This window comes from Arctopsyche grandis, chromosome 6 (assembly GCF_051622035.1).
Source record: "Arctopsyche grandis isolate Sample6627 chromosome 6, ASM5162203v2, whole genome shotgun sequence".
Lineage (NCBI taxonomy): Eukaryota > Metazoa > Arthropoda > Insecta > Trichoptera > Hydropsychidae > Arctopsyche > Arctopsyche grandis.
Genome location: NC_135360.1, coordinates 873,672 through 900,797, shown reverse-complemented (window position 1 = coordinate 900,797; position 27,126 = coordinate 873,672). Strand labels below are relative to the sequence as shown.

General features: G+C 38.5%; 1 protein-coding gene across 1 annotated transcript in view; it reads right to left on the bottom strand.

Moving 5' to 3' along the window:
- The window catches only part of LOC143913776 (uncharacterized), a 190,351-nt gene extending 164,505 nt beyond the window's left edge, over positions 1 to 25,846 (bottom strand). The window contains exon 1 of the mRNA XM_077433765.1: positions 18,529 to 25,846. Coding sequence (XP_077289891.1) covers positions 19,644 to 24,905 — 5,262 coding nt within the window. The 5' untranslated portion in view covers positions 24,906 to 25,846 and the 3' untranslated portion in view covers positions 18,529 to 19,643. The remainder of the gene's footprint in view (positions 1 to 18,528) is intronic.
- Between the last annotated feature and the right edge of the window lie 1,280 nt (positions 25,847 to 27,126).

The window sequence follows — 27,126 nt, the reverse complement described above, 5'->3', positions numbered from 1 at the left end:
CAAAACGTGCTTACCTCACAATACCTAACCCAACCTAACCTAACCATCACCGAAGTCAGAGAATTCAACATTGCCAAAATATCCACAAAAAGTTCATACCCCACCAAACCTCACCCATCTGAACCTAACCATCACCGAAATCAAAGAAATGGACATTGATAAATAATCCACAAAACGTGCTTACCTCACAATACCTAACCCAACCTAACCTTACCATCACCGAAGTCAGAGAATTCGACATTGCCAAAATATCCACAAAAAGTTCTTATCCTACCAAACCTCACCCATCTGAACCTAACCATCACCGAAATCAAAGAATTAGGCTTGACAAAATATCCCCAAAACGTGCTTACCTTACAATACCTAACCCAACCTAACCTAACCATCACCGAAGTCAGAGAATTCGACATTGCCAAAATATCCACAAAAAGTTCTTATCCTACAAAACCTCACCCATCTGAACCTAACCATCACCGAAATCAAAGAATGGGACATAACGAAAATATCCACAAAACGTGCTTACCTCACAATACCTAACCCAACCTAACCTAACCATCACCGAAGTCAGAGAATTTGACATTGCCAAAATATCCACAAAAAGTTCTTATCCTACCAAACCTCACCCATATGAACCTAACCCTCACCGAAATCAAAGAATTGGACATTAATAAAATATCCACAAAACGTGCTTACCTCACAATACCTTATCCAACCTAACCTAACCATCACCGAAGTCAGAGAATTCGACATTGCCAAAATATCCACAAAAAGTTCTTATCCTACAGAACCTCACCCATCTGAACCTAACCATTACCGAAATCAAAGAATTGGATATTGCGAAAATATCCACAAAACGTGCTTACTTCACAATACCTAAACCAACCTAACCTAACCATCACCGAAGTCAGAGAATTCAACATTGCCAAAATATCCACAAAAAGTTCATACCCCACCAAACCTCACCCATCTGAACCTAACCATCACCGAAATCGAAGAAATGGACATTGCCAAAATACCCACAAAACGAGCTTACCTCACTATACCTTATCCAACCTAACCTAACCATCACCGAAGTCAGAGAATTCGACATTGCCAAAATATCCACAAAAAGTTCTTATCCTACCAAACCTCACCCATCTGAGCCTAACCATCAACGAAATTAAAGAATTAGACATTGCCAAAATATCTACAAAACATGCTTACCTCACAATACCTAACCCAACCTAACCTAACCATCACCGAAGTCAGAGAATTCGACAATGCCAAAATATCCACAAAAAGTTCTTATCCTACCAAACCTCACCCATCTGAACCTAACCATCACCGAAATCGAGGAAATGGACATTGCCAAAATATCCACAAAACGTGCTTACCTCACTATACCTTATCCAACCTAACCTAACCATCACCGAAGTCAGAGAATTCGACATTGCCAAAATATCCACAAAAAGTTCTTATCCTACCAAACCTCACCCATCTGAATCTAACCATCACCGAAATCAAAGAATTAGGCTTGACAAAATATCCACAAAACGTGCTTACCTCACAATACCTAACCCAACCTAACCTAACCATTACCGAAGTCAGAGAATTCGACATTGCCAAAATATCCACAAAAAGTTCTTATCCTACAAAACCTCACCCATCTGAACCTAACCATCACCGAAATCAAAGAATTGGATATTGATAAATAATCCACAAAACGTGCTTACCTCACAATACCTAACCCAACCTAACCTAACCATCACCGAAGTCAGAGAATTCGACATTGCCAAAATATCCACAAAAAGTTCTTATCCTACCAAACCTCACCCATCTGAACCTAACCATCACCGAAATCAAAGAATGGGACATAGCGAAAATATCCACAAAACGTGCTTACCTCACAATACCTAACCCAACCTAACCCAACCATCACCGAAGTCAGAGAATTCGACATTGCCAAAATATCCACAAAAAGTTCTTATCCTACAAAACCTCACCCATCTGAACCTAACCATCACCGAAATCAAAGAATTGGATATTGATAAATAATTCACAAAACGTGCTTACCTCACAATACCTAACCCAACCTAACCTAACCATCACCGAAGTCAGAGAATTCGACATTGCCAAAATATCCACAAAAAGTTCTTATCCTACCAAACCTCATCCATCTGAACCTAACCATCACCGAAATCAAAGAATGGGACATAGCGCAAAATATCCACAAAACGTGCTTACCTTACAATACCTAACCCAACCTAACATAACCATCACCGAAGTCAGAGAATTTGACATTGCCAAAATATCCACAAAAAGTTCTTATCCTACCAAACCTCACCCATATGAACCTAACTTTCACCGAAATCAAAGAATTCGACATTGCCAAAATATCCACAAAACGTGTTTACCTCACAATACCAAACCTAACCTAACCTAACCATCACCGAAGTCAGAGAATTCAACATTGCCAAAATATCCACAAATAGTTCATACCCCACCAAACCTCCCCCATCTGAACCTAACCATCACCGAAATCGAAGAAATGGACATTGCCAAAATATCCACAAAACGTGCTTACCTCACTATACCTTATCCAACCTAACCTAACCATCACCGAAGTTAGAGAATTCGACATTGCCAAATTATCCACAAAAAGTTATTATCCTACCAAACCTTACCCATCTGAACCTAACCATCACCGAAATCAAAGAATTGGACATTAATAAAATATCCACAAAACGTGCTTACCTCACATTACCTTATCCAACCTAACCTAACCATCACCGAAGTCAGAGAATTCGACATTGCCAAAATATCCACAAAAAGTTATTATCCTACAGAACCTCACCCATCTGAACCTAACCATTACCGAAATCAAAGAATTGGACATTGCGAAAATATCCACAAAACGTGCTTACTTCACAATACCTAAACCAACCTAACCTAACCATCACCGAAGTCAGAGAATTCGACATTGCCAAAATATCCACAAAAAGTTCTTATTCTACCAAACCTCACTTATCTGAACCTAACCATCACCGAAATCAAAGAATCGGACAATGATTAAATATCCACAAAACGTGCTTACCTCACAATACCTAACCCAACCTAACCTAAGCATCACCGAAGTCAGAGAATTCGACATTGCCAAAATATCCACAAAAAGTTCTTATCCTACCAAATTTCACCCATCTGAACCTAACCATCACCGAAATCAAAGAATTGGACATTGCCAAAATATCCACAAAACGTTCTTACCTCACTATACTTTATCCAACCTAACCTAACCATCACCGAAGTCAGAGAATTCGACATTGCCAAAATATCCACAAAAAGTTCTTATCCTACAGAACCTCACCCATCTGAACCTAACCATCACAGAAATCAAAGAATTGGACATTGCGAAAATATCCACAAAACGTGCTTACCTCACAATACCTAAACCAACCTAACCTTATCATCACCGAAGTCAGGGAATTCGACATTGCCAAAATATCCACAAAGAGTTCTTATTCTACTAAACCTCACTTATCTGAACCTAACCATCACCGAAATCAAAGAATTGAACAATGATAAACTATCCACAAAACGTGCTTACTTCACAATACCTAACCCAACCTAACCTAACCATCACCGAAGTCAGAGAATTCAACATTGCCAAAATATCCACAAAAAGTTCATACCCCACCAAACCTCACCCATCTGAACCTAACCATCACCGAAATCAAAGAAATGGACATTGATAAATAATCCACAAAACGTGCTTACCTCACAATACCTAACCCAACCTAACCTTACCATCACCAAAGTCAGAGAATTCGACATTGCCAAAATATCCACAAAAAGTTCTTATCCTACAAAACCTCACCCATCTGAACCTCACCATCACCGAAATCAAAGAATTGGATATTGATAAATAATCCACAAAACGTGCTTACCTCACAATACCTTATCCAACCTAACCTAACCATCACCAAAGTCAGAGAATTCGACATTGCCAAAATATCCACAAAAAGTTCTTATCCTACAAAACCTCACCCATCTGAACCTAACCATCACCGAAATCAAAGAATGGGACATAGCGAAAATATCCACAAAACGTGCTTACCTCACAATACCTAACCCAACCTAACCTAACCATCACCGAAGTCAGAGAATTCGACATTGCCAAAATATCCACAAAAAGTTCTTATCCTACCAAACCTCACCCATATGAACCTAACCCTCACCGAAATCAAAGAATTGGACATTAATAAAATATCCACAAAACGTGCTTACCTCACAATACCTTATCCAACCTAACCTAACCATCACCGAAGTCAGAGAATTCGACATTGCCAAAATATCCACAAAAAGTTCTTATCCTACAGAACCTCACCCATCTGAACCTAACCATTACCGAAATCAAAGAATTGGATATTGCGAAAATATCCACAAAACGTGCTTACTTCACAATACCTAAACCAACCTAACCTAACCATCACCGAAGTCAGAGAATTCAACATTGCCAAAATATCCACAAAAAGTTCATACCCCACCAAACCTCACCCATCTGAACCTAACCATCACCGAAATCGAAGAAATGGACATTGCCAAAATACCCACAAAACGTGCTTACCTCACTATACCTTATCCAACCTAACCTAACCATCACCGAAGTCAGAGAATTCGACATTGCCAAAATATCCACAAAAAGTTCTTATCCTACCAAACCTCACCCATCTGAGCCTAACCATTAACGAAATTAAAGAATTAGACATTGCCAAAATATCTACAAAACATGCTTACCTCACAATACCTAACCCAACCTAACCTAACCATCACCGAAGTCAGAGAATTCGACAATGCCAAAATATCCACAAAAAGTTCTTATCCTACCAAACCTCACCCATCTGAACCTAACCATCACCGAAATTAAAGAATTCGACATTGCCAAAATCTCCACAAAACGTGCCTTCCTCACAATACCTAACCTAACCTAACCTAACCATCCCTGCAGTCAGAGAATTCAACATTGCCAAAATATCCACAAAAAGTTCATACCCCACCAAACCTCACCCATCTGAACCTAACCATCACCGAAATCGAGGAAATGGACATTGCCAAAATATCCACAAAACGTGCTTACCTCACTATACCTTATCCATCCTATCCTAACCATCACCGAAGTCAGAGAATTCGACATTGCCAAAATATCCACAAAAAGTTCTTATCCTACCAAACCTCACCCATCTGAACCTAACCATCACCGAAATCAAAGAATTAGGCTTGACAAAATATCCACAAAACGTGCTTACCTCACAATACCTAACCCAACCTAACCTAACCATTACCGAAGTCAGAGAATTCGACATTGCCAAAATATCCACAAAAAGTTCTTATCCTACAAAACCTCACCCATCTGAACCTAACCATCACCGAAATCAAAGAATTGGATATTGATAAATAATCCACAAAACGTGCTTACCTCACAATACCTAACCCAACCTAACCTAACCATCACCGAAGTCAGAGAATTCGACATTGCCAAAATATCCACAAAAAGTTCTTATCCTACCAAACCTCACCCATCTGAACCTAACCATCACCGAAATCAAAGAATGAGACATAGCGAAAATATCCACAAAACGTGCTTAACTCACAATACCTAACCCAACCTAACCTAACCATCACCGAAGTCAGAGAATTCGACATTGCCAAAATATCCACAAAAAGTTCTTATCCTACCAAACCTCACCCATCTGAACCTAACCATCACCGAAATCAAAGAATGGGACATAGCGAAAATATCCACAAAACGTGCTTACCTCACAATACCTAACCCAACCTAACCTAACCATCACCGAAGTCAGAGAATTTGACATTGCCAAAATATCCACAAAAAGTTCTTATCCTACCAAACATCACCCATATGAACCTAACTTTCACCGAAATCAAAGAATTCGACATTGCCAAAATATCCACAAAACGTGCTTACCTCACAATACCAAACCTAACCAAACCTAACCATCACCGAAGTCAGAGAATTCAACATTGCCAAAATATCGACAAATAGTTCATACCCCACCAAACCTCCCCCATCTGAACCTAACCATCACCGAAATCGAAGAAATGGACATTGCCAAAATATCCACAAAACGTGCTTACCTCACTATACCTTATCCAACCTAACCTAACCATCACCGAAGTTAGAGAATTCGACATTGCCAAATTATCCACAAAAAGTTATTATCCTACCAAACCTTACCCATCTGAACCTAACCATCACCGAAATCAAAGAATTGGACATTAATAAAATATCCACAAAACGTGCTTACCTCACATTACCTTATCCAACCTAACCTAACCATCACCGAAGTCAGAGAATTCGACATTGCCAAAATATCCACAAAAAGTTCTTATCCTACAGAACCTCACCCATCTGAACCTAACCATTACCGAAATCAAAGAATCGGACATTGCGAAAATATCCACAAAACGTGCTTACTTCACAATACCTAAACCAACCTAACCTAACCATCACCGAAGTCAGAGAATTCGACATTGCCAAAATATCCACAAAAAGTTCTTATTCTACCAAACCTCACTTATCCGAACCTAACCATCACCGAAATCAAAGAATTGGACAATGACTAAATATCCACAAAACGTGCTTACCTCACAATACCTAACCCAACCTAACCTAAGCATCACCGAAGTCAGAGAATTCGACATTGCCAAAATATCCACAAAAAGTTCTTATCCTACCAAATTTCACCCATCTGAACCTAACCATCACCGAAATCAAAGAATTGGACATTGCCAAAATATCCACAAAACGTTCTTACCTCACTATACTTTATCCAACCTAACCTAACCATCACCGAAGTCAGAGAATTCGACATTGCCAAAATATCCACAAAAAGTTCTTATCCTACAGAACCTCACCCATCTGAACCTAACCATCACAGAAATCAAAGAATTGGACCTTGCGAAAATATCCACAAAACGTGCTTACCTCACAATACCTAAACCAACCTAACCTTATCATCACCGAAGTCAGAGAATTCGACATTGCCAAAATATCCACAAAGAGTTCTTATCCTACTAAACCTCACTTATCTGAACCTAACCATCACCGAAATCAAAGAATTGAACAATGATAAAATATCCACAAAACGTGCTTACCTCACAATACCTAACCCAACCTAACCTAACCATCACCGAAGTCAGAGAATTCAACATTGCCAAAATATCCACAAAAAGTTCATACCCCACCAAACCTCACCCATCTGAACCTAACCATCACCGAAATCAAAGAAATGGACATTGATAAATAATCCACAAAACGTGCTTACCTCACAATACCTAACCCAACCTAACCTTACCATCACCAAAGTCAGAGAATTCGACATTGCCAAAATATCCACAAAAAGTTCTTATCCTACAAAACCTCACCCATCTGAACCTAACCATCACCGAAATCAAAGAATTTGACATTGATAAATAATCCACAAAATGTGCTTACTTCACAATACCTAACCCAACCTAACCTAACCATCAACGAAGTCAGAGAATTCGACATTGCCAAAATATCCACAAAAAGTTCTTATCCTACCAAACCTCACCCATCTGAACCTAACCATCACCGAAATCAAAGAATTGGACATTGCCAAAATATCCACAAAACGTGCTTACCTCACAATACCTAACCCAACCTAACCTAACCATCACCGAAGTCAGAGAATCCAACATTGCCAAAATATCCAAAAAAAATTAATACCCCACCAAACCTAAGCATCTGAACCTAACCATCACCGAAATCGAATTAATGGACATTGCTAAAATATCCACAAAACGAGCTTCCCTCACTATACCTTATCCAACCTAACCTTACCATCACCGAAGTCAGAGAATTCGACATTGCCAAAATATCCACAAAAAGTTCTTATCCTACCAAACCTCACTTATCTGAACCTAACCATCACCGAAATCAAGGAATTGGACAATGATAAAATATCCACAAAACGGGCTTACCTCACAATACCTAACTCAACCTAACCTAACCATCACCGAAGTCAGAGAATTTGACATTGCCAAAATATCCACAAAAAGTTCTTATCCTAAAAACCTCACCCATCTGAACCTAACCTTCACCGAAATCAAAGAATTCGACATTGCCAAAGTATCCACAAAACGTGCTTACCTCACAATACTTAACCTAACCTAACCTAACCATCACCGAAGTCAGAGAATTCGACAATGCCAAAATATCCACAAAAAGTTCTTATCCTACCAAACCTCACCCATCTGAACCTAACAATCACCGAAATTAAAGAACTAGGCATTGCCAAAATATCCACGAAACGTGGTTACCTCACAATACCTAACCCAACCTAACCTTACCATCACCGAAGTCAGAGAATTCGACATTGCCAAAATATCCACAAAAAGTTCTTATCCTACCAAACCTCACCCATCTGAACCTAACCATCACCGAAATCAAAGAATTGGACATTGCCAAAATATCCACAAAACGTGCTTACCTCACAATACTTAACCTAACCTAACCTAACCATCACCGAAGTCAGAGAATTCGACAATGCCAAAATATCCACAAAAAGTTCTTATCCTACCAAACCTCACTTATCTGAACCTAACCATCACCGAAATCAAAGAATTGGACAATGATCAAATATCCACAAAACGTGCTTACCTCACAATACCTAACCCAACCTAACCTAACCATCACCGAAGTCAGAGAATTCAACATTGCCAAAATATCCACAAAAAGTTCATACCCCACCAAACCTCACCCATCTGAACCTAACCATCACCGAAATCAAAGAATTGGACATTGCCAAAATATCCACAAAACGTGCTTACCTCACAATACCTAACCCAACCTAACCTAACCATCACCGAAGTCAGAGAATCCAACATTGCCAAAATATCCAAAAAAAATTAATACCCCACCAAACCTAAGCATCTGAACCTAACCATCACCGAAATCGAATTAATGGACATTGCTAAAATATCCACAAAACGAGCTTTCCTCACAATACCTTATCCAACCTAACCTAACCATCACCGAAGTCAGAGAATTCGACATTGCCAAAATATCCACAAAAAGTTCTTATCCTACCAAACCTCACTTATCTGAACCTAACCATCACCGAAATCAAGGAATTGGACAATGATAAAATATCCACAAAACGGGCTTACCTCACAATACCTAACTCAACCTAACCTAACCATCACCGAAGTCAGAGAATTTGACATTGCCAAAATATCCACAAAAAGTTCTTATCCTAAAATTCTCACCCATCTGAACCTAACCATCACCGAAATCAAAGAATTCGACATTGCCAAAGTATCCACAAAACGTGCTTACCTCACAATACTTAACCTAACCTAACCTAACCATCACCGAAGTCAGAGAATTCGACAATGCCAAAATATCCACAAAAAGTTCTTATCCTACCAAACCTCACCCATCTGAACCTAACCATCACCGAAATTAAAGAACTAGGCAATGCCAAAATATCCACGAAACGTGGTTACCTCACAATACCTAACCCAACCTAACCTTACCATCACCGAAGTCAGAGAATTCGACATTGCCAAAATATCCACAAAAAGTTCTTATCCTACCAAACCTCACCCATCTGAACCTAACCATCACCGAAATCAAAGAATTGGACATTGCCAAAATATCCACAAAACGTGATTACCTCACAATACCTAACCCAACCTAACCTAACCATCACCGAAGTCAGAGAATCCAACATTGCCAAAATATCCAAAAAAAATTAATACCCCACCAATCCTAAGCATCTGAACATAACCATCACCGAAATCGAATTAATAGACATTGCCAAAATATCCACAAAACGAGCTTTCCTCACTATACCTTATCCAACCTAACCTAACCATCATCGAAGTCAGAGAATTCGACATTGCCAAAATATCCACAAAAAGTTCTTATCCTACCAAACCTCACTTATCTGAACCTAACCATCACCAAAATCAAAGAATTGGACAATGATAAAATATCCACAAAACGGGCTTACCTCACAATACCTAACCCAACCTAACCTAACCATCACCGAAGTCAGAGAATTTGACATTGCCAAAATATCCACAAAAAGTTCTTATCCTACAAAACCTCACCAATCTGAACCTAAACAACACCGAAATCAAAGAATTGGACATTGCCAAAAAATCCACAAAACGTGCTTACCTCACCATACCTAACTTAACCTAACCTTACCCTCACCGAAGTCAAAGAATTCGACATTGCCAAAATATCCACAAAAAGTTCTTATCCTACAAAACATCTCCCACCTGAACCTAACCATCACCGAAATCAAAGATTTGGACATTGCCAAAATATCCACAAAACGTGCTTACCTCACAATATTTAACCTAACCTAACCTAACCATCACCGAAGTCAGAGAATTCGACAATGCCAAAATATCCACAAAAAGTTCTTATCCTACCAAACCTCACTTATCTGAACCTAACCATCACCGAAATCAAAGAATTGGACAATGATAAAATATCCACAAAACGTGCTTACCTCACAATACCTAACCTAACCTAACCTAACCATCACCGAAGTCAGAGAATTCAACATTGCCAAAATATCCACAAAAAGTTCATACCCCACCAAACCTCACACATCTGAACCTAACCATCACCGAAATCAAAGAATTGGACATTGCCAAAATATCCACAAAACGTGCTTACCTCACAAAACCTTACCTAACCTAACCTAACCATCACCGAAGTCAGAGAATCCAACATTGCCAAAATATCCAAAAAAAATTAATACCCCACCAAACCTAAGCATCTGAACCTAACCATCACCGAAATCGAATTAATGGACATTGCTAAAATATCCACAAAACGAGCTTTCCTCACTATACCTTATCCAACCTAACCTAACCATCACCGAAGTCAGAGAATTCGACATTGCCAAAATATCCACAAAAAGTTCTTATCCTACCAAACCTCACTTATCTGAACCTAACCATCACCGAAATCAAGGAATTGGACAATGATAAAATATCCACAAAACGGGCTTACCTCACAATACCTAACTCAACCTAACCTAACCATCACCGAAGTCAGAGAATTTGACATTGCCAAAATATCCACAAAAAGTTCTTATCCTAAAAACCTCACCCATCTGAACCTAACCATCACCGAAATTAAAGAACTAGGCATTGCCAAAATATCCACGAAACGTGGTTACCTCAAAATACCTAACCCAACCTAACCTTACCATCACCGAAGTCAGAGAATTCGACATTGCCAAAATATCCACAAAAAGTTCTTATCCTACCAAACCTCACCCATCTGAACCTAACCATCACCGAAATCAAAGAATTGGACATTGCCAAAATATCCACAAAACGTGCTTACCTCACAAAACCTAACCCAACCTAACCTAACCATCACCGAAGTCAGAGAATCCAACATTGCCAAAATATCCAAAAAAAATTAATACCCCACCAAACCTAAGCATCTGAACCTAACCATCACCGAAATCGAATTAATAGACATTGCCAAAATATCCACAAAACGAGATTTCCTCACTATACCTTATCCAACCTAACCTAACCATCATCGAAGTCAGAGAATTCGACATTGCCAAAATATCCACAAAAAGTTCTTATCCTACCAAACCTCACTTATCTGAACCTAACCATCACCGAAATCAAAGAATTGGACAATTATAAAATATTCACAAAACGTGCTTACCTCACAATACCTAACCCAACCTAACCTAACCATCACCGAAGTCAGAGAATTCAACATTGCCAAAATATCCACAAAAAGTTCATACCCCACCAAACCTCACCCATCTGAACCTAACCATCACTGAAATCGAAGAAATTGACATTGCCAAAATATCCACAAAACGTGCTTACCTCACTATACCTTTTCCAACCTAACCTAACCATCACCGAAGTCAGAGAATTCGACATTACCAAAATATCCACAAAAAGTTCTTATCCTACCAAACCTCACCCATCTGAACCTAACCATCACCGAAATTAAAGAATTAGGCATTGCCAAAATATCCACGAAACGTGCTTACCTCACAATACCTAACCCAACCTAACCTAACCATCACCGAAGTCAGAGAATTCGACTTTGCCAAAATATCCACAAAAAGTTCTTATCCTACCAAACCTCACTTATCTGAACCTAACTATCACCGAAATCAAAGAATTAGACAATGATAAAATATCCACAAAACGTGCTTACCTCACAATACCTAACCCAACCTAACCTAACAATCACCAAAGTCAGAGAATTCGACATTGCCAAAATATCCACAAAAAGTTCTTATCCTACCAAACCTCACCCATCTGAGCCTAACCATCAACGAAATTAAAGAATTAGACATTGCCAAAATATCTACAAAACATGCTTACCTCACAGTACCTAACCCAACCTAACCTAACCATCACCGAAGTCAGAGAATTCGACAATGCCAAAATATCCACAAAAAGTTCTTATCCTACCAAACCTCACCCATCAGAACCTAACCATCACCGAAATTAAAGAATTCGACATTGCCAAAATCTCCACAAAACGTGCTTACCTCACAATACCTAACCTAACCTAACCTAACCATCACCGAAGTCAGAGAATTCAACATTGCCAAAATATCCACAAAAAGTTTATACCCCAGCAAACCTCACCCATCTGAACCTAACCATCACCGAAATCGAAGAAATGGACATTGCCAAAATATCCACAAAACGTGCTTACCTCACTATACCTTATCCAACCTAACCTAACCATCACCGAAGTCAGAGAATTCGACATTGCCAAAATATCAACAAAAAGTTCTTATCCTACAGAACCTCACCCATCTGAACCTAACCATCACCGAAATCAAAGAATTAGACATTGCGAAAATATCCACAAAACGTGCTTACTTCACAATACCTAAACCAACCTAACCTAACCATCACCGAAGTCAGAGAATCCAACATTGCCAAAATATCCAAAAAAAATTAATACCCCACCAAACCTAAGCATCTGAACCTAACCATCACCGAAATCGAATTAATGGACATTGCTAAAATATCCACAAAACGAGCTTTCCTCACTATACCTTATCCAACCTAACCTAACCATCACCGAAGTCAGAGAATTCGACATTGCCAAAATATCCACAAAAAGTTCTTATCCTACCAAACCTCACTTATCTGAACCTAACCATCACCGAAATCAAGGAATTGGACAATGATAAAATATCCACAAAACGGGCTTACCTCACAATACCTAACTCAACCTAACCTAACCATCACCGAAGTCAGAGAATTTGACATTGCCAAAATATCCACAAAAAGTTCTTATCCTAAAAACCTCACCCATCTGAACCTAACCATCACCGAAATTAAAGAACTAGGCATTGCCAAAATATCCACGAAACGTGGTTACCTCAAAATACCTAACCCAACCTAACCTTACCATCACCGAAGTCAGAGAATTCGACATTGCCAAAATATCCACAAAAAGTTCTTATCCTACCAAACCTCACCCATCTGAACCTAACCATCACCGAAATCAAAGAATTGGACATTGCCAAAATATCCACAAAACGTGCTTACCTCACAATACCTAACCCAACCTAACCTAACCATCACCGAAGTCAGAGAATCCAACATTGCCAAAATATCCAAAAAAAATTAATACCCCACCAAACCTAAGCATCTGAACCTAACCATCACCGAAATCGAATTAATAGACATTGCCAAAATATCCACAAAACGAGCTTTCCTCACTATACCTTATCCAACCTAACCTAACCATCATCGAAGTCAGAGAATTCGACATTGCCAAAATATCCACAAAAAGTTCTTATCCTACCAAACCTCACTTATCTGAACCTAACCATCACCAAAATCAAAGAATTGGACAATGATAAAATATCCACAAAACGGGCTTACCTCACAATACCTAACCCAACCTAACCTAACCATCACTGAAGTCAGAGAATTTGACATTGCCAAAATATCCACAAAAAGTTCTTATCCTACAAAACCTCACCAATCTGAACCTAAACAACACCGAAATCAAAGAATTGGACATTTCCAAAATATCCACAAAACGTGCTTACCTCACCATACTTAACCTAACCTAACCTAACCATCACCGAAGTCAGAGAATTCGACAATGCCAAAATATCCACAAAAAGTTCTTATCCTACCAAACCTCACCCATCTGAACCTAACAATCACCGAAATTAAAGAACTAGGCATTGCCAAAATATCCACGAAACGTGGTTACCTCACAATACCTAACCCAACCTAACCTTACCATCACCGAAGTCAGAGAATTTGACATTGCCAAAATATCCACAAAAAGTTCTTATCCTAAAAACCTCACCCATCTGAACCTAACCATCACCGAAATTAAAGAACTAGGCATTGCCAAAATATCCACAAAACGTGCTTACCTCACAAAACCTTACCTAACCTAACCTAACCATCACCGAAGTCAGAGAATCCAACATTGCCAAAATATCCAAAAAAAATTAATACCCCACCAAACCTAAGCATCTGAACCTAACCATCACCGAAATCGAATTAATGGACATTGCTAAAATATCCACAAAACGAGCTTTCCTCACTATACCTTATCCAACCTAACCTAACCATCACCGAAGTCAGAGAATTCGACATTGCCAAAATATCCACAAAAAGTTCTTATCCTACCAAACCTCACTTATCTGAACCTAACCATCACCGAAATCAAGGAATTGGACAATGATAAAATATCCACAAAACGGGCTTACCTCACAATACCTAACTCAACCTAACCTAACCATCACCGAAGTCAGAGAATTTGACATTGCCAAAATATCCACAAAAAGTTCTTATCCTAAAAACCTCACCCATCTGAACCTAACCATCACCGAAATTAAAGAACTAGGCATTGCCAAAATATCCACGAAACGTGGTTACCTCAAAATACCTAACCCAACCTAACCTTACCATCACCGAAGTCAGAGAATTCGACATTGCCAAAATATCCACAAAAAGTTCTTATCCTACCAAACCTCACCCATCTGAACCTAACCATCACCGAAATCAAAGAATTGGACATTGCCAAAATATCCACAAAACGTGCTTACCTCACAAAACCTAACCCAACCTAACCTAACCATCACCGAAGTCAGAGAATCCAACATTGCCAAAATATCCAAAAAAAATTAATACCCCACCAAACCTAAGCATCTGAACCTAACCATCACCGAAATCGAATTAATAGACATTGCCAAAATATCCACAAAACGAGATTTCCTCACTATACCTTATCCAACCTAACCTAACCATCATCGAAGTCAGAGAATTCGACATTGCCAAAATATCCACAAAAAGTTCTTATCCTACCAAACCTCACTTATCTGAACCTAACCATCACCGAAATCAAAGAATTGGACAATGATAAAATATTCACAAAACGTGCTTACCTCACAATACCTAACCCAACCTAACCTAACCATCACCGAAGTCAGAGAATTCAACATTGCCAAAATATCCACAAAAAGTTCATACCCCACCAAACCTCACCCATCTGAACCTAACCATCACTGAAATCGAAGAAATTGACATTGCCAAAATATCCACAAAACGTGCTTACCTCACTATACCTTTTCCAACCTAACCTAACCATCACCGAAGTCAGAGAATTCGACATTACCAAAATATCCACAAAAAGTTCTTATCCTACCAAACCTCACCCATCTGAACCTAACCATCACCGAAATTAAAGAATTAGGCATTGCCAAAATATCCACGAAACGTGCTTACCTCACAATACCTAACCCAACCTAACCTAACCATCACCGAAGTCAGAGAATTCGACTTTGCCAAAATATCCACAAAAAGTTCTTATCCTACCAAACCTCACTTATCTGAACCTAACTATCACCGAAATCAAAGAATTAGACAATGATAAAATATCCACAAAACGTGCTTACCTCACAATACCTAACCCAACCTAACCTAACAATCACCAAAGTCAGAGAATTCGACATTGCCAAAATATCCACAAAAAGTTCTTATCCTACCAAACCTCACCCATCTGAGCCTAACCATCAACGAAATTAAAGAATTAGACATTGCCAAAATATCTACAAAACATGCTTACCTCACAGTACCTAACCCAACCTAACCTAACCATCACCGAAGTCAGAGAATTCGACAATGCCAAAATATCCACAAAAAGTTCTTATCCTACCAAACCTCACCCATCAGAACCTAACCATCACCGAAATTAAAGAATTCGACATTGCCAAAATCTCCACAAAACGTGCTTACCTCACAATACCTAACCTAACCTAACCTAACCATCACCGAAGTCAGAGAATTCAACATTGCCAAAATATCCACAAAAAGTTTATACCCCAGCAAACCTCACCCATCTGAACCTAACCATCACCGAAATCGAAGAAATGGACATTGCCAAAATATCCACAAAACGTGCTTACCTCACTATACCTTATCCAACCTAACCTAACCATCACCGAAGTCAGAGAATTCGACATTGCCAAAATATCAACAAAAAGTTCTTATCCTACAGAACCTCACCCATCTGAACCTAACCATCACCGAAATCAAAGAATTAGACATTGCGAAAATATCCACAAAACGTGCTTTCTTCACAATACCTAAACCAACCTAACCTAACCATCACCGAAGTCAGAGAATCCAACATTGCCAAAATATCCAAAAAAAATTAATACCCCACCAAACCTAAGCATCTGAACCTAACCATCACCGAAATCGAATTAATGGACATTGCTAAAATATCCACAAAACGAGCTTTCCTCACTATACCTTATCCAACCTAACCTAACCATCACCGAAGTCAGAGAATTCGACATTGCCAAAATATCCACAAAAAGTTCTTATCCTACCAAACCTCACTTATCTGAACCTAACCATCACCGAAATCAAGGAATTGGACAATGATAAAATATCCACAAAACGGGCTTACCTCACAATACCTAACTCAACCTAACCTAACCATCACCGAAGTCAGAGAATTTGACATTGCCAAAATATCCACAAAAAGTTCTTATCCTAAAAACCTCACCCATCTGAACCTAACCATCACCGAAATTAAAGAACTAGGCATTGCCAAAATATCCACGAAACGTGGTTACCTCAAAATACCTAACCCAACCTAACCTTACCATCACCGAAGTCAGAGAATTCGACATTGCCAAAATATCCACAAAAAGTTCTTATCCTACCAAACCTCACCCATCTGAACCTAACCATCACCGAAATCAAAGAATTGGACATTGCCAAAATATCCACAAAACGTGCTTACCTCACAATACCTAACCCAACCTAACCTAACCATCACCGAAGTCAGAGAATCCAACATTGCCAAAATATCCAAAAAAAATTAATACCCCACCAAACCTAAGCATCTGAACCTAACCATCACCGAAATCGAATTAATAGACATTGCCAAAATATCCACAAAACGAGCTTTCCTCACTATACCTTATCCAACCTAACCTAACCATCATCGAAGTCAGAGAATTCGACATTGCCAAAATATCCACAAAAAGTTCTTATCCTACCAAACCTCACTTATCTGAACCTAACCATCACCAAAATCAAAGAATTGGACAATGATAAAATATCCACAAAACGGGCTTACCTCACAATACCTAACCCAACCTAACCTAACCATCACTGAAGTCAGAGAATTTGACATTGCCAAAATATCCACAAAAAGTTCTTATCCTACAAAACCTCACCAATCTGAACCTAAACAACACCGAAATCAAAGAATTGGACATTTCCAAAATATCCACAAAACGTGCTTACCTCACCATACTTAACCTAACCTAACCTAACCATCACCGAAGTCAGAGAATTCGACAATGCCAAAATATCCACAAAAAGTTCTTATCCTACCAAACCTCACCCATCTGAACCTAACAATCACCGAAATTAAAGAACTAGGCATTGCCAAAATATCCACGAAACGTGGTTACCTCACAATACCTAACCCAACCTAACCTTACCATCACCGAAGTCAGAGAATTCGACATTGCCAAAATATCCACAAAAAGTTCTTATCCTACCAAACCTCACCCATCTGAACCTAACCATCACCGAAATCATAGAATTGGACATTGCCAAAATATCCACAAAACGTGGTTACCTCACAATACCTAACCCAACCTAACCTTACCATCACCGAAGTCAGAGAATTCGACATTGCCAAAATATCCACAAAAAGTTCTTATCCTACCAAACCTCACCCATCTGAACCTAACCATCACCGAAATCAAAGAATTGGACATTGCCAAAATATCCACAAAACGTGATTACCTCACAATACCTAACCCAACCTAACTGGAAAAGACTTCGATAATGGTTTGATGTAGTTTATTGAAATGTAAAATTTGCACGTGGTGGTTCAGCGGAGCGTACGGAACACAAGTTGTCCATACGCCGTCTGCTCGAACTCTGTCGACCGTCGCGTATTTCCGCTTGGGCCGACACTAATGCCAACTCGTCAATAATGCCAATCGACAATCAGTTAATAAGACTGTTTGCCACACGTCATTACAAAAGTCGGAACATAGTCCCACATAGGAAAACTGTTGAACAATACAGTTATTCTACAGAGTTACAGCATTACTGACGAGTCGTTTACAATAAATCATAGCTCTTAAAATAATTAAATAGAGGGTGAATAATGAAACCTTTGCCTCATCCAGTGTGAGGATAAAATCAATTTATTGGTTCAGTAATATTTCAACTTATAGGTATACCTCTGGTGAATGTTGTTTCTCTTTACATTAAAATTTTTGAAATCTCCTTTGAAGCTGTGAATAAGCATTACAAGATAAGTTTACTTTAAAGAAGAGAGAGTGGACTGTATATGGTTTAAAACTTAAGCATTCCTCATCTTGATGTTAACTTAGACAATACAATGTTGACACTGTTACAGTTGTCAAGACAGATCAGCTATTACCGATCAACTAAACTTGATTAGTGAGTGTAATGCTCCTAAGTTAACTTGATTTCATCAACAAGTAGCACAAACATTGCTAAATTAAAAGTAAATTGGAAAGTCATTCATTCATTCCTACAAGCAGGAAATGAAGGCGAACTATGATTATAGATGTCTCTACGTTACATCGAAATGTTCAGTATTATAATATTTACTTATTCTATGATTCACATAAATACTATAAACAGTAAGAGTTAATTTATGTTTTCATAACAAGAAACATAAGACCTGCGGATGACTCCCGGCAGGTTATAATTAAGTAGACATGAAATAATTTAAGATGCTCCATTAAGTGTGGCTTGGAGACTAACATTAACAAATCATGAATCTAATTTTAACTGTCAAATTTGAACAGTTTATTTTAAACTCGGATATAATCCTTCCGAGTGATGACATGAGACAAGTCTTATATTATAAAGACAAAATGATTAGATTAAATTCGGAGATATATACTGCCGAATGTTAAAATGAAAATAGCTTAAATTATACACACAACACAATTAAAGTGAATTACGGAGTACTACTATTAACATTGACTGATTTAAACTCATGATTACATCTAATAAGTAATATGAGTTGGGGGTAGTGTCTTCGGGTTAAACTAAGCTACCGAAGTTGACGGAATTGAAGCTGCTGTTTCTCCTCCCTCTTGCTGATCTTCCTTCCTGTCAAGTGGTCCTTGTGGTAGAATCGGCAATGGCGCCACTAGATGACTGGACCGACGAAACTCTCCGCTGGCAGTAAAGACGTCGACGACTCGAACTCTGCCATCTGGTCCGGGATACAATTTAGTGACTCGACCCAAGACCCATCGGGTTGGCAGCATGTGTTCCTCCTTTAACAGGACCATTTGACCCACACTCAGATTGTTGCTCGAGTCCTTCTTCCATTTGTGTCGTAACTGCAAAGAATGTAAATATTCCGCCGACCAACGTTTCCAAAATGCTGCTGTGGTCAATTGTATCTGAAGCAGATTGGCATGGACATTAGTGTTATATTTAACCTCCATTGGAAGAGCGAGTAAGGATCTGCCAATTAAGAAATGTCCAGGTGTGAGGGGTAAAAGGTCTAGTGGATCCGAAGACAAGGGACTAAGAGGACGGGAATTCATGCAAGCTTCTATTTGAGTCAATACCGTACAAAATGATTCGAAATTTAAGGTGGTGGCCTTTAACACCTTGTTTAAATGAATCTTCATGGATTTAACCGCTGCTTCCCACAGCCCTCCCATGTGAGGCGCCCTTGGCGGGTTAAACTTCCAACGAATCCCTTCGGAGGCTACATACCGTAGTAGCTTCTCCTCATGAGGACGTTCGTAAATTAATTTTACTAAATTAACGAGTTCACGACTTGCACCGACAAAATTAGTAGCATTGTCGGAATATATCGTATTGGGCCTGCCACGTCTGGCTACGAATCTTCTTAAACAATTTAAGAAATTTGAACTCGTTAAGTCTCCGACAAGTTCCAAGTGAACTGCCTTACTGGAAAAACACACAAAGACACAAACGTAACCCTTAATTATCTTAGAATTCTTATTGCAACCACTCTTCACAGGAAAAGGTCCTGCGAAATCTATCCCCACATGACTGAAAGGAAAATTCGCAGTGGTACGTTCAAGCGGGAGTAATCCCATTAATCTATTGTGTGACAGTGGTTTATTTCTGAAACAAATGACACATGAACGCACCACTCCTTTGACAGTATTATGTCCGGCCAATGGCCAATAGGTCTGCCGCAATAACGACAGTAAGGCTTGAGTACCCAAGTGAATATATTTCAAGTGCGCATCTCGGACAATCATGTGTGTAAGTTTATGCTTATTTGACAAGATAATGGGTGACGTTGATAGAGTTGTTCCCAGAGGAAGTCTACTTCCAACACAAATTAAATTCTCGTGGAATAGAGGGGACAATTTAGCTAATTTACTGCTACTGGGAATTGGATGTCCCTTGCTCAGCAAACGATATTCCAATGGAAATGATTCCATTTGCGATAACCTTATCAAATTATTTAAAGCATCTTTTAATTCTAAAGCGGACGGTTCGTTATTTTCTTTAACGTTTAATTGTTTATTCCTTAGTGGCCGACGAACATATGATAAAACTCGAAGGAGTCTTGGAAGATGAGAATATTTATCTATCCAATTATTTTCCCTCACAAGGGTAGCGTTAGTGACTACCCTTCTCTCTGGAAGATCTATTGTGATCTCAGGAGGTCTTCGAGGCCATCGTGATTCGTCTAATTTCAACCAACTAGGGCCGTCCCACCATAACGAATTATGATTTAATTCTGATGGTTGAGTCCCTCGAGAAATTAAATCTGCTGGATTGTCTGTAGAGGAGACATGGTACCACTCAATGGGTTGAGATATTGATTGGATTTCGGCCACTCGATTGGCAACGAAGGTGGTCCATTTACATGACTCTCCTCTAATCCAATGCAATGCGACGGTTGAATCCGTCCAATAATATTTTTCATTAATATGAATTGTTAATTGGTCTATTGTTGACTTCATTAACTTTGATAATAACATAGCGGAGCACAGCTCTAAACGCGGAATAGTTACAAAACTGAGCGGAGCGACTCTCGAACGAGAACACACAAGATGACATTTGGAATTTCCCAATTGATCAGTACATTTTACATAAATACAAGCACCATAAGCTTTCTCGGATGCGTCACAAAATCCGTGTGCCTGTATATTAATGGCATTATTTAGTATTATCAATCTAGGAATTTTATAAAGTTTCATGACTGTATTGGATAATTGGCAATCTTTCCATTTTTTGAAGATTGTCTGAGGAATGAATTCATCCCAACCAATGGTTTGTTGCCAGACAGATTGCATTAATATCTTATAATTAATTAACAATGGAGATAATAGTCCTAATGGGTCGAAGATCTGACTAATTACTGATAAAAAGTTTCTTTTTGTTATATTTTCAGTCTCGACTTCGGTTTGAACCTTAAATACAAAAACGTCTTCCCGCGGTTTCCAAAATAAACCTAAAGTTTTGTGTGATTCGTTAGAGAAGTTAAAATCTGAACAATCGTCAGCTTTAACATCCGTGATTATATCGGAGTTGTTCGATGTCCATTTGCTTAAGGGCATACCGGCTGATAATAATATGGTTTCCAGTTGAACCTTTAATAATTTACCAGCTTCAATAGTATTAGTTCCCGTGAGCAAATCATCAACATAAAAATCACGTTCGATCACTTTACTAGCGATGGGATATTTGTTTCTATTCTCCTCTGCTAACTGATTTAGACATCTAGTAGCTAAAAATGGGGCTGAAGCAGTTCCGAATGTTACTGTATTAAGTTTGTAATGCTTGAATTTACTCTGGGGATCTGTTCGCCAAATGATTCGTTGTACATTTTTATTTTTCTCTGCTATTTGAATCTGTCGGTACATCTGCTTAATATCCGCAGTAATCACGTATTTATGGAGTCGAAAGTTGAGTAGTAAACTTAACAAATCTGATTGGACACTAGGTCCCACCATCAAAATATTATTTAGTGAGATATTGGACGTTGTCTTTGCGGACGCATCAAAAACTACACGATATTTAGTGGTAAGGCTAGACTCCTTAACCACGACGTGATGAGGTAAATAACAATGAACCTCATGTGCCTCCGGAGGTTCACACTCTGACATATGTCCTAAATTTATGTACTCTTCTAAAACCTTATTGTATTCCATTTTTAAATTATTATTGGCTAAAAAACGTCTTTCCAAAGTTTTGTGTCTTTTCTCCGCAATGTGCAATGAACTTCCTAATACTACCGGGGAATTTTTATATGGTAAAGCTACACAAAATCTACCGTTTTTATCTCGTGATGTGTGTGCTTGGAAATGTTCCTCACATCTTTTCTCCTCAAGAGATTGATGTTTTACCATAGGAACCTGGTCTATCATCCAAAAGTTTTGAATGTGACTGTCTAATTGACTTAAGCCTATGTGGCTCTTCCCTGGAGCATTATTTACTTCGGGATATGGACCAACTATTGTCCATCCGAATTCGGTATCCTTTAAGATAGGCATACCTTTTCCTAACTGGATGGTTCCTGCTTTCATAGCATGAACGCAAATCTCGGCGCCGAGCAATAAATCGATTGGCGTCGGTTTATTCCAAAGGGGATCTGATAACTTGATTCCCGCTGGTATTGAAATTAACTGTTGATCCAGTTTCACAGTTGGAATTTCGCCAGTAATTTCTGGTAATACCAAACACGACACTTTGGTTGAGTAATTAGTGGTTGAAGACCTTATGGTCACCTTGGTGATGTGACGAATGCTACTTTCTTGATTAGCGATACCTACAATTTTTTGAGAGATTTTCTCTAATTTGAAGTTATTCTTCTTAGCGAAAGATGTGGTAACATAGTTGACTTGTGAGCCGGAATCTAATAATGTGCGACCCTTAGCGACCGTTCCATTGGACGTTATAATGTCTACTTGTACCGTGGGTAAAATTATCTCCCTTTGAGAGAAATGAGTAGAATGAGCATTAATTGACTTCCTTCCCGTATTATTTGAACTAAATGTATCGTCCTGATGCAACAAAGTATGATGGTTTTGTTTGCACCTTAAGCAATTATAGTTAGACTTGCAATTTGTTATCTTATGCGATGAATTTAAACATTTAAAACACATGTTATTAGATTTAACGAATTCATTTCTTTCCATACTGGATTTTGCTTTGAATTTATCACATTTGCCTATGAAATGATTATTTCGACAGAATGCGCATGCGTTTACCTTACTTGATGGGTTTTTGTTCGCGACATGAGTTCTCATGATTCTTTGACGACTATGAGGGAATTCCTTCACCGTAGTTACAGATGCAGTAGATTGTAATACATTACATCTATTCTGCAAGAATGTCTCTAAACTTTCATATGGTGGCATTTCTCTGCTAACCAGCGATATTTCCCAGTCTCTTACTAGATTAAAAGGTAATTTCCTTAGAACTAAACATGTTACCCATGGATCTAAAATTTCTCTCGCGTAACCCAACGATTCAATGTTTTTAATACACACTGTTACCTGATTCAATAGATTTCTCAATTCGATATGTGATTCTCTTGTGATTAATTTTAAGTCACAAAGTGAATTAATCCTAGTTTTGAGATTAAGTCTTGGTAAATTATATTGCTTGTCTAAAATACTCCAAGCTATTTCGTAACTGTCTGAGCTAATATCTAAACCTGATACAGCTGCCAAAGCGGGACCGATTAAGGATTGATGCAAATATTGCAATTTCGTGACATTCGAATATTCCGTTTTGTTTCCTATTATATTCTTAAAAGCTTGTTGAAACGATTGCCATTCAGATGGATCTCCCTGAAATGTGGGAATGGTTAACGTCGGTAACTTATCTCTAGCAAATTTAATTGTTGCTTGCTCTACCTTCAGTTTACAATCTTGAATGGATTGTCTCTCTAATGCTGCTTTAAGATTTTGAATTGTCATTGTGATTATGTAGAACTCTTCGTCTATTTGATCCGCCTGCTCTATATCTGTGATGTTGTCTAAATACTCATAATGGAGTTTTTGGAGATAGTCGTATGCTTTTTCAATAAATTGATACTGTCCTTCATTTATTTCGGAGATTCTGTCTATTTTCTCCTGTAGTCTTTTAAACGCGCCCGAATACCTTAATTCTATTGACGTCATTGTAACTTCTACTTTATTTTCTTTCGCTAATGTTTTTATCGATTGAGTCTGACTTCGAGTCTGATGTATTCTAGAGCTTGACCTGTCTCTAATAGGTTCTACGTCCCTAGTTGGATTTCGACCTTTATGCGACTGGGAAGTCGAAGCTTCTATTTCCTCGTTTTCAGCACTTGACATTTGTTTCAGAAAGTTGCACTATTTCGTCTCATAAATACAGTTATTCTCTACTATAGCTGTCAATTGAACTATTCGTAGAGATAAGGTAATAATATTCAATGATTCACCGTGAATCTTAATATTCTACTTTAACTATTATCACCAGAATCTATCCAACATATTTTGGTAGAAATAACAACCCTAAATTGGTGGGTGCTTGATTTAAACCACTTTGGGGCTACAAGTCTTGTGATTTAATTTAAATCACCACTGTTTCATCACACATTATGAAACAAAGAGATCTACCGATGTATGAATATGCCGGTATGTACTTGATTTAATCCACTTTGGGGCTACAAGTGTAATTCCACATTTATCGTGGAAGGGGGGGGGGGGGAGGGTGTTTCTACACACATTAAGAAACAAAGATCTACCGATATGAATATACCGGTATGTACTTGGTTTAAGCCACTTTGGGGCTACAAGTATAATTCCACATTTATCGTGGAAGGGGGGGGGGGGAGGGTGTTTCTACACACATTAAGAAACAAAGATCTACCGATATGAATATACCGGTATGTACTTGATTTAATCCACTTTGGGGCTACAAGTATAATTCTCCACGTGCTTTGCTAATTTTACACTACATCTGATTTTACACTTTTAATACGAAATTCGATGCGACCGATGAAACATTCCTTCGTAGCGCGATATTATTTTATACAATCGCGTTAATTAATTGTTATACTTTAAAACATATTTTAAAACTGACCTACCCACATGATTGCCTTTTGAACAGATTGCCTGAGATTGAATACATTCACTTACTTGAATATCCTTTACGATGTTTATGTGATCGTTCCGATAATTTTGGATTACCTCTGTGTCCCATGCGTCTTTGTAGGTTATGTTTTTATTTATATATTTTCTGCGTCAATCACGCGGTCATGTACCTCTGTACATCAATCAATATATTGCTGAAATAGAAGCAAACATGTTATTAGTATTGGAAAGGTATGGATAGTAACAAAGGAACGATACCGATTTCTTAATTGACATCCATTTTTTCTCGACCACGTTTTTTCCTATTGGTTTGTCCGTTTGGTGTTGTGGCCTAGGTTCCTGGTGTCCGGTTCGAAGTGACCATCATGGAAAAGACTTCGATAATGGTTTGATGTAGTTTATTGAAATGTAAAATTTGCACGTGGTGGTTCAGCGGAGCGTACGGAACACAAGTTGTCCGTACGCCGTCTGCTCGAACTCTGTCGACCGTCGCGTATTTCCGCTTGGGCCGACACTAATGCCAACTCGTCAATAATGCCAATCGACAATCAGTTAATAAGACTGTTTGCCACACGTCATTACAAAAGTCGGAACACTAACCTAACCATCACCGAAGTCAGAGAATCCAACATTGCCAAAATATCCAAAAAAAATTAATACCCCACCAAACCTAAGCATCTGAACATAACCATCACCGAAATCGAATTAATAGACATTGCCAAAATATCCACAAAACGAGCTTTCCTCACTATACCTTATCCAACCTAACCTAACCATCATCGAAGTCAGAGAATTCGACATTGCCAAAATATCCACAAAAAGTTCTTATCCTACCAAACCTCACTTATCTGAACCTAACCATCACCAAAATCAAAGAATTGGACAATGATAAAATATCCACAAAACGGGCTTACCTCACAATACCTAACCCAACCTAACCTAACCATCACCGAAGTCAGAGAATTTGACATTGCCAAAATATCCACAAAAAGTTCTTATCCTACAAAACCTCACCAATCTGAACCTAAACAACACCGAAATCAAAGAATTAGACATTGCCAAAATATCCACAAAACGTGCTTACCTCACCATACCTAACTTAACCTAACCTTACCATCACCGAAGTCAAAGAATTCGACATTGCCAAAATATCCACAAAAAGTTCTTATCCTACAAAACATCTCCCACCTGAACCTAACCATCACCGAAATCAAAGATTTGGACATTGCCAAAATATCCACAAAACGTGCTTACCTCACAATACTTAACCTAACCTAACCTAACCATCACCGAAGTCAGAGAATTCGACAATGCCAAAATAACCACAAAAAGTTCTTATCCTACCAAACCTCACTTATCTGAACCTAACCATCACTGAAATCAAAGAATTGGACAATGATAAAATATCCACAAAACGTGCTTACCTCACAATACCTAACCTAACCTTACCTAACCATCA